At 40.6% G+C, this 15901-nt stretch overlaps 2 protein-coding genes across 2 annotated transcripts; one reads left to right on the top strand and one right to left on the bottom strand.

Annotated features, from left to right (window-relative positions):
• Positions 1–193: 193 nt before the first annotated feature.
• On the top strand, positions 194–13343 carry LOC110537114 (pumilio homolog 3). The gene is made up of 3 exons (XM_090191935.1): positions 194–7650; positions 7843–7933; positions 8784–13343. The coding sequence occupies exons 1-3, from the start codon at positions 7632–7634 to the stop codon at positions 8899–8901; spliced, it is 228 nt and encodes a 75-aa protein (XP_090048061.1). The 5' UTR covers positions 194–7631; the 3' UTR covers positions 8902–13343.
• LOC110537112 (potassium voltage-gated channel subfamily V member 2-like) lies at positions 12030–15429 on the bottom strand. The gene is made up of 2 exons (XM_021622895.3): positions 13910–15429; positions 12030–12275 (listed from the first exon to the last, which is right to left on the bottom strand). Exons 1-2 carry the CDS (start codon positions 15203–15205, stop codon positions 12030–12032), a joined length of 1542 nt encoding a protein of 513 aa, XP_021478570.1. The 5' UTR covers positions 15206–15429.
• Between the last annotated feature and the right edge of the window lie 472 nt (positions 15430–15901).

Genomic DNA, 15901 nt, shown 5'->3' with positions numbered 1-15901 from the left:
CATGCTTATAGACAACTGCCATAACTACACTTGGCCTATGGATAATATCATGCTTTCGAATGCTGTTGAAGATGACGAATTTCCCTCTTTATCGGTTACTCCGTGCAAATCTCCACCCTCCAAAAAACCCAACATGAACTCTGACATCGTGGCTACCCTCTCCTTACTCATCAACTCCAGATGTGACGAAAATGGTAGGCGCGAACACCATGGTTATCGAAGGCTTGAAAAAGACTGGAGTTTGCATGTGGTGAAACCAAGGATGTGAAAACGAGAGTGGCAAAAGTTGAAAAAAAGGGTGGAAAAGAATAACAATGTCTACCATAGACGTCTCACTGATCTGGAACAATACACAAGAAAATGGAACCTGAGGCTACGGCTTGCCAGAGGTGGAGAATGAAGTTTTGCCTGCAGAGAAGAACAAAGTTGGTGATACCATCGACGTTGTGCATCGCCTCGACAAGAAGCAACAGCAAAACGATTCAAGACCTAGGGGTATCATCATCCTCTTCACTACCAGATTATACAGGGATGCTGTCTGGAAAGCTGCTAGGAAGAACGCCTTCCTTCAGAGCCACGGTATGCGTTTCGCCGAGCATCTCAGCCCAGAGGACATAGAAAGAAGGAACAAGTTGAGGACATAGAAAGAAGGAACAAGTTGTGGCCAACGATCAAGATAGCACGAAATGAGGGAAAGGTTGCTTACTTCGTCGGAGGACGAGGCTTCATCAACGGTTCAGAAATCCATATTCCTCCCTAAAATCTCACCAGAAGGAACAGGTTGATGATTTCAGCCATGGTATGTTGTTTACCTAACAAGCATCAGGTGACTATTTTTCAGGAATACTCAGGGATTTCAATTTATTAGTTTGTTGTTGTATGACCGGAAGACCTATTTTGTTTACAAACTTACGAAGAAGATTGAAAGCTGTATTTTTTTTAATGTATACCGTAACTAAGATACTGTTTTAAAGGGCATACAGGTCTGCTCTGACTTTACACAGTTATTGCTCTATTTAGTTATTAATACTTAATTCCAAAAAGGTCTTAAACATTTATATGTAAAACATTTTTTATTCAATTATTTTATGATCAGTTTTCATATGCACTTAAAATAGTAGGTACCCTTTTATTTAAATTATTATTTATTTTATTTCTCAGAATAGTTCCTGATTACACTAAAGAGGGTTTTTAGTCTCTCTTACTACAAGAACCCTTGGTTTGGTCTTGAACATAATTTTCAGTTGAGTTGAATTTCAAAGCTGGATAACGTCTAGCTCAAAGGTTATGGAATAAGCTATTTTCACTTTAAATTGACTTAAATGGTGCAGATCTCAGTTCCTTATCCTTTACGTTCACTGCTCCTACGTCTTTGACTCATCCTACTACAGTTTATACTTTTATATAATCTTTGTTGTTTTGTCTTTGTCTATAGTATCTCTTAATGCTAGGGGGTTAACGAAACAATGTGAAGCGCAGGGCCTTATTTTTATTTGCTAAACATTTTCGAACAGATTTCTGCTTTTTTCAGAGAGTCTCACTCAATTTCGGCTGATGCCAACTTCTGTAGGTCACAGTGGGGCAACGATACTTGGCTTTCCCATGGATCTGAACGCTCTGCTGGTGTCACTACAATGAACAATACCTTTGGTGGTAATATTCTACACTCGGAATGTGACCCCTTTGGTCACTTTATTTGTCTTGTGATCAGTTACAATGACATTACACTCATTACTGTAAACTTCTACAGGTACAACCCCAAACATGAGAATGATCAGTTACAATGACATTACACTCATTACTGTAAACTTCTACGGGTACAACACCAAACATGAGAATGATGAGTTGCTTGACTCTATAGAGAAACATACTTCATTGGTTATCTAAATTTCCCAATTTGTTATTATTGATAGGAGGGGACTTTGACATTACTATAGATAATTCAACTGATAGATGGCCCCCAGGTAGGCCAAGCAATCAGAATTTGGGTTTAATACTTTTTAATGGAAAGGTTTGATCTTACTGATATATGGAGAGAGAGGTTTCCGGCCGACAGATCATTCACTTGGAGTAACAAAACAGGTTCCAGACAACTCAGAATAGATATTTGGCTTATATCCAAATGTATTGATAGTGAGTGTGTTACTACAAATATTTGTACTACTCCCCTCACAGACCATAGGGCTATTTACATTGATATCAAAATATTTACCCCTGATACTGACCTTGGTAGAGCATCCTACTGGAAGCTAAATAGCTCATTATTAAATAATGATATAGTTACATTTGAGGTTAAAGTTCTGCTCTCACACTTTTTGGAAAGAGCTTGTGAAGAAAAATCGTATTGCACTGAGAGCTCTTTAAATTTGAGGTGTCCAAATACCTTAGAAAATATGGTAGTAAACTTGCTAAGACCAGAAGAGCTGAGGAGGAAAAGGTGATCATTAAGATAACTTCCCTTTCTCAGAGGTCCCCAGCCGGCCTCTCGGGGGAGGAGAAGATGGAACTAATTGAGTTACAAAATAAACTGGAGAATATACAGTCGTATGAAAACGTTTGGGAACCCCTGACAATTTCCATGATTTCCATTTATAAATAATTGGGTGTTTGGATCAGCAATTTCATTTTGATCTATCAAATAACTGATGGACACAGTAATATTTCAGTAGTGAAATTAGGTTTATTGGATTAACAGAATGTGCAATATGCATCAAAACAAAATTAGACGGGTGCATAAATTTGGGCACCCCAATAGAAAAATCATATCAATATTTAGTAGAGCCTCCTTTTGCTAAAATAACAGCCTCTAGTTGCTTCCCATAGCCTCTAATGAGTGTCTGGATGAAGGTATTTTGGACCATTCCTCCTTACAAAACATCTCCAGTTCAGTTAGGTTTGATGGTTGCCGAGCATGGACAGGCCACTTCAAATCATCCCACAGATTCTCAATGATATTCAGGTCTGGGGACTGGGATGACCATTCCAGAACATTGTACTTGTTCCTCTGCATAAATGCCCGGGTAGATTTTGTGCAGTGTTTAGGGACGCTGTCTTGTTGAAATATCCAGCCCGGCCGTAACTTCAACTTTGTGACTGATTCTTCAACATTATTCCCATTAATCTGCTGATATTGAGTGGAATCCATGCGACCCTCAACTTTAACAAGATTCCCAGTTCCAGCACTGGCCACACAGCCCCACAGCATGATGGAACCCCCACCAAATGTTACTGTTGGAAGCAAGTGTTTTTCTTGGAACGCTGTGTTCTTTGCCACCATGCATAACGTTCCTTGTTATGGCCAAATAACTCAATCTTTGTTTCATCAGTCCACAGCACCTTATTCCAAAATGAAGTTGGCTTGTCCAAATGTGCGTTTGCATACCTCAAGCGACTCTGTTTGTGGCGTGTGTGCAGAAAAGGCTTCTTCCGCATCACTCTCCCATACAGCTTCTCCTTGTGCAAAGTGTGCTGAATTGTTGAACGATTCCTAAGCCATCTGCAGCAAGATGATGTTGTAGGTCTTTGGAGGTGGTCTGTGGGCTGTTTTTGACCGTTCTCACCATCCTTTACCTTTGCCTCTCCAATATTTTACTTGGCCTGCCACTTCTGGCCTTAACAAGAACTGTGCCTGTGGTCTTCCATTTCCTCACTATGTTCCTCACAGTGGACACTGACAGCTTAAATCTCTGCAATAGCTTTTTGTAGCCTTCCTCTAAACCATAATGTTGAACAATCTTTGTTTTCAGGTCATTTGAGAGTTGTTTTGAGGCCCCCATGTTGCCACTCTTCAGAGGAGAGTCAAAGAGAACAACAAATTGCAATTGGCCACCTTAAATACCTTTTCTCATGATTGGATGCACTTGTCTATGAAGTTCAAGGCTTAATGAGCTCACTAAACCAATTGTGTGTTCCAATTAATCAGTGCTAAGTAGTTACAGGTATTCAAATCAACAGAATGACAAGGGTGCCCACATTTTTTGCATAGCCTATTTTTCACATCAGATTTAAATTTCATACAACTTAATATTGCTACACTAAAAATCTTTGTCTGGACAATACCCCAGTACTCAGCTTTTATTAGAAAATGAATGGCATGCCACTGTGATCATTTTCTGTGACGACAGAGTAAATTATTATGCAGCCTCAGAGGGGTGCCCAAACTTTTTCATACGACTGTATATAAATTAAAAGCAGAAGGAGCCTTTTATTAGATCTAGGAAAAAATTGATTGAGGGAGAACAGAATTTCTTTAGACTTGAGAAATGTCACTCTAAAAATAACACTATCCATAAGTTAAACATTGGTGTTATTACAGATGACCAAAAATGAATCGCTAAATACTGTAGCAATTTTTACAGAAAATTGTATAGCTCTACGTACTGTCAGGAATCCACAGATATGTTTTTTTAACTCACTGAATAATGTTCACTCTATCAGTGATATAGAATTTAAACAGTGTGATGAACCAAAGTTGAAGAGATTAGAGTCTATCAAACATCTAAAGAACAATAAATCACCAGGTGTTGATGGAATTACATCAAAATTTGACAAATTATTTTCTGAACAAGTAGCTCCCTCCCTATTTTAAGTCTTATTAGAGTATTAAAAACAATGTTCTCCCTCCTACAATGAGTCAGGGGTTAATAACACTGATACCTAAGCCTAAAAAAGAAGTGCTGCTCATCGATAACTGGCATCCAATTTGTCTTCTTAATAATGACTATACTTGCAAAAATAATTAAAGAAGTCCTGGATGCAATCATTGATAAAGCACAGTCTGGCTTCATGAGGAACAGACATTTCTAACAATGTCAGACTAGTATTAGACATACTTGACTACTCAGACCTAATAACTGAGGATAGCTTCATATTATTTTTAGATTTTTATAAAGCATTTGACACAGTAGAGCATCAGTTTCTCTTCCACTCCCTTGAGAGACTTGGCCTTGGGGATTTTTCCTGTAAGGCTATTAAGACTCTCTATGCAAATGGTAACAGCTCTATCCAATTGAAATATGGCACCTTACCTAGATTTGAGTTAAAGAGAGGACTTAGGCAAGGTTGTCCTATCTCTCCGTACCTGTTTTTATTAAATCACCCAACTTCTTGCAAATTCTTTAAATAATAGTCCTGTACAAGGTATTTCCATAGCTGGTAAAGAAATTATTATAAGCCTGCTGGCTGAGGATACTACACTTTTTCTGAAAGACGCTAACCAAATTCCCATATCGATCAATGTGATACAATCCTTTTCCAAAGCGTCTGGTCTATATCTTAACATTAATAAATGTGAACTCATAGCTGTCAAAGATTGTGACACCTTCATATTATGGTATTCTAGTAAAAGAAGAACTTACCTATTTAGGCATAACCATTACATAGGATCAGAAGTCTAGAGGCTTACTAAATTTTAACCCTCTTATTAAAAAAAACCAGAGGACACTAAATCAATGGCTACAGAGGTACTTATCTTTAAAAGGTAGAGTCCTAATAACCAAGGCTGAAGGTATCTCTAGACTAACATATGGTGCTCTATCTTTATATCTTGACAGTAAAATAAACAAGGAGATAGACCATATGCTTTTCAACTTTCTGTGGAGAAACCGTACCCATTACATTAGGAAAACTGTTGTAATGAACACTTGTGAGAATGGTGGACTGAATTTTCTGGACTTTACTACTTTAAATAATACTTTTAAGATCAATTGGATAAAACAATTCCTAAGAAGACCCACTTCTATCTGGAATTGTATTCCTCATCATGTCTTCTCTACTTTTGGTGGCCTTAACTTCATGTTGTTTTGCAATTATAATATTGACAAAGTTCCAGTGAAACTTTCTGCTTTTCATCGGCAGGTTTTCTTGTCATGGTCCTTCATTTATAAACACAATTTCTCCACACAGATATTGTATATGGAATAATCGGGATATATTGTATAAAAATACTTCTTTGTTTTTAGAATATTGGTTCTGAAATAATATCCTATTGGTGAGCCAACTGGTAAATGCAGAGTCTTTTACTCAATTATAAGGAATTCTTATCACTTTACAAGGTCCCTGTAACACCTAAAGATTTTGCAATTGTTTTAGATGCCATTCCCTGTGTTATTCAGGAACCTGTCAAGACCTGACCCTCAGAGCCTACCTTCTGTTGACCCTGTTGACTCATCAGTAGGAAAGATTTGTTTCTCTTTTGGTCCATTCAACAACAGAGCGATACGAACCTTGTTTCAGCAGGATGTTGTATCTATACCTTATGTCATGCCTTATTGGAATGGATTTATTGATAATATCTGTTGGGAAAAAGTTTGGATGTTGCCACACACATACCTACTTGTTAACAATATTAAGGAGGTTTCCTTTAAAATTATTCATAAATATTATCCTGCCAACCACTATATGAAGAAGTTTAAGGAAAACATCAACTCAAATTGCTCCTTTTGTAATGACCACCCAGAAACAGCGCTGCATTTTTTTGGGCATTGTATGCAAACTGTGGCAAGACATCAGTAGGTTTATAATTGAACACATTTATGAAGATTTTACACTATTGTGGAAAGATGTACTGTTTGGATTCTTTACATACAATAGAAATAAGCTGAAACATTTATGTAATTAATTTCATTATTCTTTTGGCCAATTGTCATATACACAAATGTAAATTTACAAACAGAAAACCACATTTTCGTACCCAACAAAAATAAATTGAACTGTATTTTAAGACGGTTAAATGCTCTACTAACAAAAAAGCTGTTAGAATTGTAAGTGTATGTATGTCCCTTAAGGTCCTTGTGTAATTGTAATGTGATATTGTACCCCCTAGCTCGATTGTCCATTGTTTGTAATCTATGTATGCTTGTGTTCCCTCATGTGCTTTATGTATATATTTGTTGTTAATAAAAAAATATTGCTAGCTGTCACTTAATTGGGGAGGGGCTGAAGCTCATTGGCTGGAACTCAAATTGCAAGGGGGGCTGGCTCACATGGGAGAATGTTTAGGGAAATTGGCGCAGCGCAACTTTCAAACAAGAGATTTTGTGGTTAATTGAGGTAAGACAGTAGTTCTGCTCATAGATGATGCATATATGAACTACACGTTGACACCAGCAGCTCAAAGCGGGAGGTTTAAAAAATACTTACAAATTGCCAAAGTTCCAGAGCATGTCCTCAAAGTAGGAGAGTTAAGTATTCTCATACGTGAGAATAGCAGCGGTTTTGACGGCTCCATTTGGACTCCTGAGTGGCGTAGCAGTCTAAGGCACTGCATCTCAGTGCAAGAGGCATCACTACAGATCCTGGTTCAATTCCAGGCTGTATCACAACTGGCTGTAATTGGGAGTCCCATAGGGCAGCGCATTATTTGCCCAGCGTTGTCTGCTTTAGTGTTTGGCCGGGGTAGGCCGTCATTGTAAATAATAATTTATTCTTGACAGACTTGCCTAGTTAAATAAAATTGGGTTCGCTCTTTGTCTGTTTGGTCAACTGTGGGATGATTGTACTGGCTTGGTATCAGGACAAAGGGTCAAATCTGTGGTGTCTCTGTTCTCTAGCAAGTGCTTGGTATTGTGTAAAAAAAAAATCTCGTCTATGTCCTATTCTATAGCTGCACATGGCTGATCGAATAAGACGAGATGGAGGCCGGGAGAGAAGGTATGACTGACCGCACATATCACCCAACATTTGTTTTATAAATAATATCACCTGTAGGCCTGACCGCACAAATATCACCTCACAGTTATGATCTTGACGTGGTACTCTCACAGACAACTGCAAAAATGGCTGTGGGCGTGTCCATATTGCCTCGTGATTTGATTCTGTATCTTCCTGACCATGTCTCCACAGAGCATTTATTCAGGGTCCTGTTGGACATGGTGGGTATGGACAAGCTGAAGACGTGGACTGCAGTGAACCATGGGGCCATCGTGCTCTGTTGGTGAGTACCTCTACACTGTTAGATCCAATTCTTCTACCCAGTCACATAGCAAAAACTCCAGCACAATGGACTAATCCTGCAAAGCAAGCAAACAAACTGGTGCTTAACTAAAACAAGTGTTAATAGAAGAAATGATTCCGGCTCCTACCGATTGAAGTTCCCTAATCTTGTTGATTCATATGCTCTGAAATTAGACTAAGATTACTTTGGTCTTAGTTATTTAAACATTTAAATCTTCAATGTTCTGCTTGTTATATCAGCCTAGCTGTTTGTTAGTTGCCAGTGAAGTTGAGTGTAAAGGGAGAAAAGGGCGGGGCCAGCTGGGGGTTAAGCATGTCTTACAGGGAGACTTTGTATTCATTCTCCATATCACTGGGTGATGTGGGTAAGAAAAGGGCGGGCACAGCTGCCCATTGTGAAACAGCAACAAGCAGTTGATTACATTTCAATTCCTTTCGTTTAATTTTCTGGTTTCTCTGCCACTTACTTCCCTTGTTCCTTTTCACTCTAGCCCCCACCCCTTCCTCCATGTGCCCATTGTCCTTCTGTAATCACTAAGACGTTAAACACAGATTTCTGGTTCTCATTTATAAGCAGTATAGTCTAACATCAAATTATTTGATTTAATTCTAGACGTTCACTTTTTTTTCACTATTGATATTCATTTTAGTATGGGTAGAAATGTTACTACCCAGTATGAGATGTGGGGTAGGTGTAAAGGTTACCTTCAACAAGCTCTCTTGTTAGTGGAGGGATTGGCCAGGGTAGCCAGTCATTGGAAATACACATTTGTTCTAAACTTTTAACCAGGCAAGTCCGTTAAATCATGTTTTGTTTGTTTCCTGAACAGTGCAGATGGGAGTGTTGCCGGGGAGATCAGGGAGGTATTAAAGGCCTACTACGCTCCAGAACTACAGAAGATCCAGCACTGTAAAGGAGTGGAAGTTCTGCTGGAGAAACTGGCCTGATACAGATACCTCACCAACATTGACCCCCTCTGAGACATTTCACCAACTATTGTGACCTCACCAACTGGAGTCACAGGTTCTCATAACTGTCCCATTTGACCTGACCATCCTGGTGAAATCCCTACTATGACATGAAGATGGATGAAAAGAAACACTGATTTGTACTGCATTTTGTCAAATTCATTTAGGTGTGCTTGTTTGTAAAGCTGTGGAGCAAGTATTTAAATGTAAAAGGCACAAATACTGGCAGTGTTTTTCTATAATCTTGTAACTGATCGGTATGAGTTGTACTAGCTGACCCAGGAGCTGGAATTAACTAAAAGAAAACATTTTATTGCAACACAAACTATCCATTGGCAGAGAATGTCAGTAAGCAAATTTCAATATATATATTTTTTCATCTGTAGAATATTAACCCTGATGGTTTGTGTGTCGTCACCTTTATGCCACATTAAATCACCAAGCCGTGGCCCGGTCTGGTAGTCTGCTCATCTATGACGGAAGGAAGCCTGCATTCTCACTAGCAAATTCATTTAGTGGGCCTTGCTCAGGTTCCATCTGTCCTGGTGTCTGATCCGGACAGACCCAGTCAGACGAAACGGCTTATTTCTTCCAGAGACCTCACATTCTTCTAATCAGTAGAGGATTATCAATGGCTGCCTGTGTGGCTACTATTTGGGAGGTTTAGGCTCACGGCAGTAGTCGGACTTGCACTACTTTCGAGAATTTTGTTGACCAATTTGGGAATCAAATCAACATTGAGAGCTGTGCTGTTATTTTGATGATGCTCTTTTTAGCAAAAGGTCTGAAGTTGAAATACAGTATCAATGTCCAGGTGGCTGGTGAACCTTGTGGGTGACACTGACAGAGTTTATCAACAAATATTTTCCGGGAGGAAATGTTTGGTTATCTGAGAGTACTTGAGGTTTTCCAAACACACATGATCAGTGACCTACTCTTTTTAATCTTCTGGTGTGGAAACATTGCAAGCTGCTTCCATATTCATAAATCCGCTTTGGGAAGATTCAATCTTCCAGATACCCAGATTATTTAGCCTGTCTGCAGATTCATCCAGATGTTGCATTTTGAACTTATTATTTCAGACTGCCGTTCTGCAGTGGATTATGTCTTCTTGTTGGGGTAACATGGCCATAAGGACTGGAGGGGCATAGTGTGGTATACAAATATAGTTGAAGTCAGAAGTTTACATACACTTAGGTTAGAGTCATTACAACTTCTCCACAAATTTATTGTTAACAAACTATCGTTTTGGCAAGTCGGTTAGGACAACTACTTTGTGCATGACAAGTCATTTTTCCAACAATTCCAGGGGGTCAGAAGATTACATACACTAAGTTGACTGTGCCTTTAAAACAGCTTGGAAAATTCCAGAAAATGGATGTCAATTAGCCTATCAGAAGCTTCTAAAGCCATGACATAATTTGAGTCAATTGGAGATGTACCTGTGGATGTATTTTAAGGCCTACCTTCAAACTCAGTGCCTTTTTGCTTGACATCATGGCTGATTTCTTTTGATTTTCCCAAGACCTCAGAAAAATAAATTGTAGACCTCCACAAGTCTGGTTCATCCTTGGGAGCAATTTCCAAATGCCTGGAGGTACCACAGTCATCTGTACAAACAATAGTACACAAGTATAAACACCATGGGACCACGCTCCATCATACCACTCAGGAAGGAGATGCGTTCTGTCTCCTAGAGATGAACGTACTTTGGTGCGAAAAGTGCAACTCAATCCCAGAACAACAGCAAAGAACCTTGTGAAGATGCTGGAGGAAACGGGTACAAAAGTATCTATATCCACAGTAAAATGAGTCCTGTATCGACATAACCTGAAAGCCCGCTCAGCAAGGAAGAAGCCACTGCTCCAAAACCGCCATAAAAAGCCAGACTACGGTTTGTAACTGCACATGGGGACAAAGATCGTACTTTTTGGAGAAATGTCTTCTGGTCTGATGAAACAAAAATAGAACTGTTTGGCCATAATGACCATCATTATGTTTGGAGGAAAAAAGGGGGATGCTTGTAAGCCGAAGAACACCATCCCAACTATGAAGCACGGGGGTGGCAGCATGTTGTGGGGGTGCTTTGCTGCAGGAGGGACTGGTGCACTTCACAAAATAGATGGCATCACGAGAATGGAAATTTACATGGATATATTGAAGCAACATCTCAAGACATCAGTCGCAAATGGGTCTTCCAAATGTACAATGACCCCAAGCATACTTCCAAAGTTGTGGCAAAATGGCCTACGGACAACAATGTCATGGTATTGGAGTGGCTATCACAAAGCCCTGACAATCCTATAGAACATTTGTGGGCAGAACTGAAAAAGTGTGTGCGAGCAAGGAGGCCTACAAACCTGACTCAGTTACACCAGCTCTGTTAGGAGGAATGGGACAACATTCTTGAAGCTTGTGGAAGGTTACCTGAAATATTTGACCCAAGTTAAACAATTTAATGGCAACGCTACCAAATACTAATTAAGTGTATGTAAACTTCTGACCCACTGGGAATGTGATGAAAGAAATAAAAGCTCAAATATATCACTACTATTATTATGACATGTCACATTCTTAAAACAAAGTGGTGATCCTAACTGACCTAAGACAAGGAATTTTTACTAGGATTAAGTCAGGAATTGTTTAAAAAAAACTGAGTTTAAATGTATTTGGCTAAGGTGTATGTAAACTTCCCACTTCAACTGTATTTCTTTCAAAGGCCTCATTTCATCTGTATGAAGTCGTTGATTCTAAATCTCACTTGTAGTTGAAGGATCACTTTAGATGAAAAAGAATAATGATATTCCTTTGTCAGCAGTATTTTTGCTACAATGCAAGGTTGCACTCCCCTCCTTAGGAGCATTAATATCCAAGTACGTAATTGCATACACGAATCTCATGTTTGGCAATGAAACTATGCAAGCAATAAAAATCATATTGATAGGAGAATCCATTTCTAAAACCTGAATTGAACCATTTATACAGTAAAACAGATGCATAGTAACTCCAGCTCCCTGGGAACCACACTTGGTAGTGGCGTAAGTCACAAAATAACTTCATTGAATGGAAGGTCTCCCATAGTGATCTTAGAACATTCACCAGTGTGTCTATGGACAGCATTTGGTTAACTTCCTGGCCGCCCTCTTGGCGAACCTGACCTTGCCCCGAGCCTTCACTGTGGACGTGAACTCCTGAGACTTCAGCTTGGTGTAGTAGTCTGAGAACTTATTGTACAGGATGGAAATGGGCATGCCGTTCAAAATGACCCCAAAGGAGATGCAGGTGAAAGCAAACAGCCGGCCCAGGATGGTCTCTGGAAACATGTCTCCATAGCCCACAGTAGAGATGCTCACCTGAGGGAGAAGGCCAATGGTCATTCTATTTGTAAACACGAACGTAGTCTCTACTGAACTTGCTAACATTGCCAGGACCGGAGTTGACCCTTCATGATGTGTGTGTGTGTGTGAGTGCCACAGTGTTCATGACAGGCATGGGAGAAGGCCAAGGAGAGCCCATGTGAAAAGCTTTGTGTGGAGGATTAATCGAAGGGAGGGCGAGTGAAGTAGTTTCTGAGTTTCTGGGGCTATATTCACTGTCCTCCTGAAGGCTGTTGGAGCATTGTTAAATGGAATTACAGAACTAAGGGACTAGGTGAGTCAACAGTCAATGGACGTAGGACAGGTCAATTTACATGTCCTCATCTAACGCCTTCAATTAATTAAGGTGGAAGTGCCTCAAGGGGAATCCTTAAATACCTTTCCCCTGGCAGAGTTCAGCCGTCCTTAATACCATTTTGCACGCATGTACACTAGGTGTACATAAACATTAAGAATGCCTTCCTAATACTGAGTTGAGCAGCAGCATTGCAGTTCTTGACAAACGGGTGCACCTGGCACCTACTACCGGATAGGAATTTTATGAATAATGACTAAACAATATCTACATTTTAAATAGAACTATAACTAATTCAACTCTACTCTGTTTTATTATATCTGATTAACAATATTAATTCATAAGGAATGGATTGTGGAGCATGAAACAGGGGGTAATTAAATAAAATAAATACCATTCAGCCAGGTTAGAGGGGACTGGAATTGTGGGTTTTTAAAAAAGCAGAAAGGGTCGTTAACCTATGGTTGAACCGACTCAACTTAGCTCTGGGATGTTTAGATAAGGCAGTGTGTGTTTTCTTAGGTTTTCCATTAGCTGGAACTGTCTGCTGGATGGTGATGGATGAAAACTTCTGAAGTTTTATCTTGATTTAACTGTGTGTCTGGAGTAAGAGAGCAAAGGGGTGGTAATAAACTATTGAACTGTTGGGAGAAAGAACATTTTATAACCTACGATGTCATATTTTGTATATAAACTGTTTGTGGTTACATGGCAGCGCGCTCTGAGAATAAATACTATTATCTAATTTTGATAAGACTGGTCTCTGTCTATTTTATGCAAATAGGAATCAGTCAGTCTGATGGAAAGAGCAAGTGTTCTTAATATTTAGTACACTCAGTGTATATTTTAGGCATGGGAAAATAGCTTCCACATCAGCTCTAATTAAACAAGGTGGGGATATAAGGGCAGCTACTTGCAATGTGAAAGTCTCTTAAAAGGCAACAGTGATAATAGGCTACTGTAGCTGACGGGTGTGATGAAGCAATTATTTCTGCCAGCATGTTGGTGACTAGGTGGAATTGAAATGTGAGTGAGCAGACATTATCATAATCCGCAGGTAACAATGAATCAATGTTGCTCAAAACTGTGTAAAACCCAATTGTGTGTGTTGTCAACAGTACCAAATAAACAGAGACAGCACAGAGCAGGGCCAGAATGACAGTCCAGGATATGCAGTGTTATTGTAATAATATACAAGTTACTTGCTGGGACATAACAGTGAATGTTTCAAATAAGGAAACTAATCAATTAAGTAATATAATAATCTTTAGCCAATTACTTATAATAACCAATGAAATAGAATGGGATTACTTACAGCTGCCCACCACCATGCCTGAGGGATGCTGGTGAAGTTGGTCTGATGGACATCATGCTCTACAGTGTACACCATGGCAGAGAAGGTGAGGATTCCCATGGCGATGAAGAGGAAGAGGCAGCCCACTTGCTGGTAGCACTGGCGCAGCGTGAAGCCAAATGCCCTCAGCCCCGTAGAGTGACGGGCCAGCTTCAAGACACGGAAGATCCTCATCAGACGCATGATTCTCAAAACCTGGCCCAATTTGCCCACCCGGCCCACCGTCTCGATGTCTTGGTGCTTCCCGTAGTTGTCGGTCTCGAAGCACTCCAGCACCAGCTGCAGGTAGAGGGGTAAGATAGCGATCAGGTCCACCCCGTTCAGGACGCTTTTCCCGAAGCGCGGCAGGTCCGGGGTGGACACCAGACGCATCAGGTATTCCATGGTGAAGAAAGCGATGCAGAAGGTTTCCACATACTCCCCATAGGTCTTCCCACTCAGCTGTCCCGTGGTGGTGGTATACTGCATCTCCTCCACCGTGTTCAGCGTCATGGCCACCAGGGACATCAGCACGAAGAAGCTGGAGGCTACAGCCATGAGCTTGGCGGTGACCGAAGAGAAGGGCTTCTCCATCAGGTTCCAGATGATGTGACGCATCTGGCCCAACGCCATCCCGTGGAACAACTCCTCATTCTCCTCCATCTCCACCTCTGCCTCCAGCTCCCTCTGGATCTTCAGCTGCTCACTGAGCTCGTCCTGGCGCTCCTCGAAGGAGATTCGGCAGCAGCGGTGTGTGTTCTTGATCCTCACACCCCAGTAGTTTATCTCCTCCAGGAAGTTCCTGGGACACAGCTCGTCCTTGATCCAGAGGACACCCGTCCGGTAGAAGTTGAAAATGTTGTGGAAGATGTCCGGGTCTCTGTCGAAAAAGAACTCGTTGTTCTGGACAATATAGTCGTCACACAGGTCCAGTTTCCTGTTGTGGTCTGTGTATGTCGCTAGGCGGCCGATCCTGGTCTTGGGATACTTGGCAGCCACCCTGTAGGAGATCTGATACACCGTCCCACCCACGTTGATGTTCAGCATGTAGTTCTTCGCAGGAAAGGAGAGGCCTCTTGTCAGGTATGTCATTACATCTTCCTCATCTTTGTACTCTGCGTAGATGTCACGGCTGAGTTCTTGCATGGAGTTCCATGGTTTCACCAAGTTGTTCTGGGTGAAGGGAATATTGTTGTCCTCCTCTGGGTCCTTGTATGTGGGGCCTGTCCCCCCGACTTTGTAGTTGGGGAAGAGGCTCTGTCTCCTTCTCTTGAGCATCCTGGAGGTCTGCACTAGGACCTGGTTAGACGCGGTAGCTCACGGAGTGGTGTGGAGGCATTAACACAGGTCTAATACGCTCTCCTGAGTCACTTACAGCAGTATACCAGCAGAGAGAGAGAAACACCCCTGACAGTCTAATGTTGCTGACTGAGAGGATCTGGGTGCTTTAAGTTTTAGATACTAATATCCTCTTCCAGTCCCTTTCCCCTATTCGCTCTCTCATTCGCCCTCCCCCTCCCACCACCACCCTGACATCTTTCATTTGCCTTACATTTCAAATTCCCTATCCAGAGCAGGGGACTCAGCTGTTTTATGGACCATTATGGACTTCCTGGTTAGTAGTAAAGAGAGGTTAAGGATGCAGCATAAATCCAGCTCGAGTTAATGATTTTAACACTTTTCCATCCTGTTATTTCTGCTAATGTCCAGTGTTTCAGATTAAGAAATATGACCTATAATTATTTACAATGAGTGAAAGTTTCTCCAAATATTTTTTTATGTTAAAAAGCAGCTTTTCTGTGTTTTAACAGTGTGGGCATATACTGATCAGTAAAAATATGAATGCGAGACCACTGATTGCTATTTACTCATGGAGGATGAGATGGCCAATAATTTTTTTAACAGTCCATTTGAGGGTTTAAAAAAAAGTGTTTAAAAAAAATGATGTAGAGTATTATAATCATAGAGGCACGA

Source organism: Oncorhynchus mykiss, chromosome 12 (genome assembly GCF_057628025.1).
Source record: "Oncorhynchus mykiss isolate SJ-2025 chromosome 12, ASM5762802v1, whole genome shotgun sequence".
NCBI lineage: Eukaryota > Metazoa > Chordata > Actinopteri > Salmoniformes > Salmonidae > Oncorhynchus > Oncorhynchus mykiss.
Note: the sequence above shows the minus strand (reverse complement) of the source record. Positions and strands in the feature narration are given on the sequence as shown.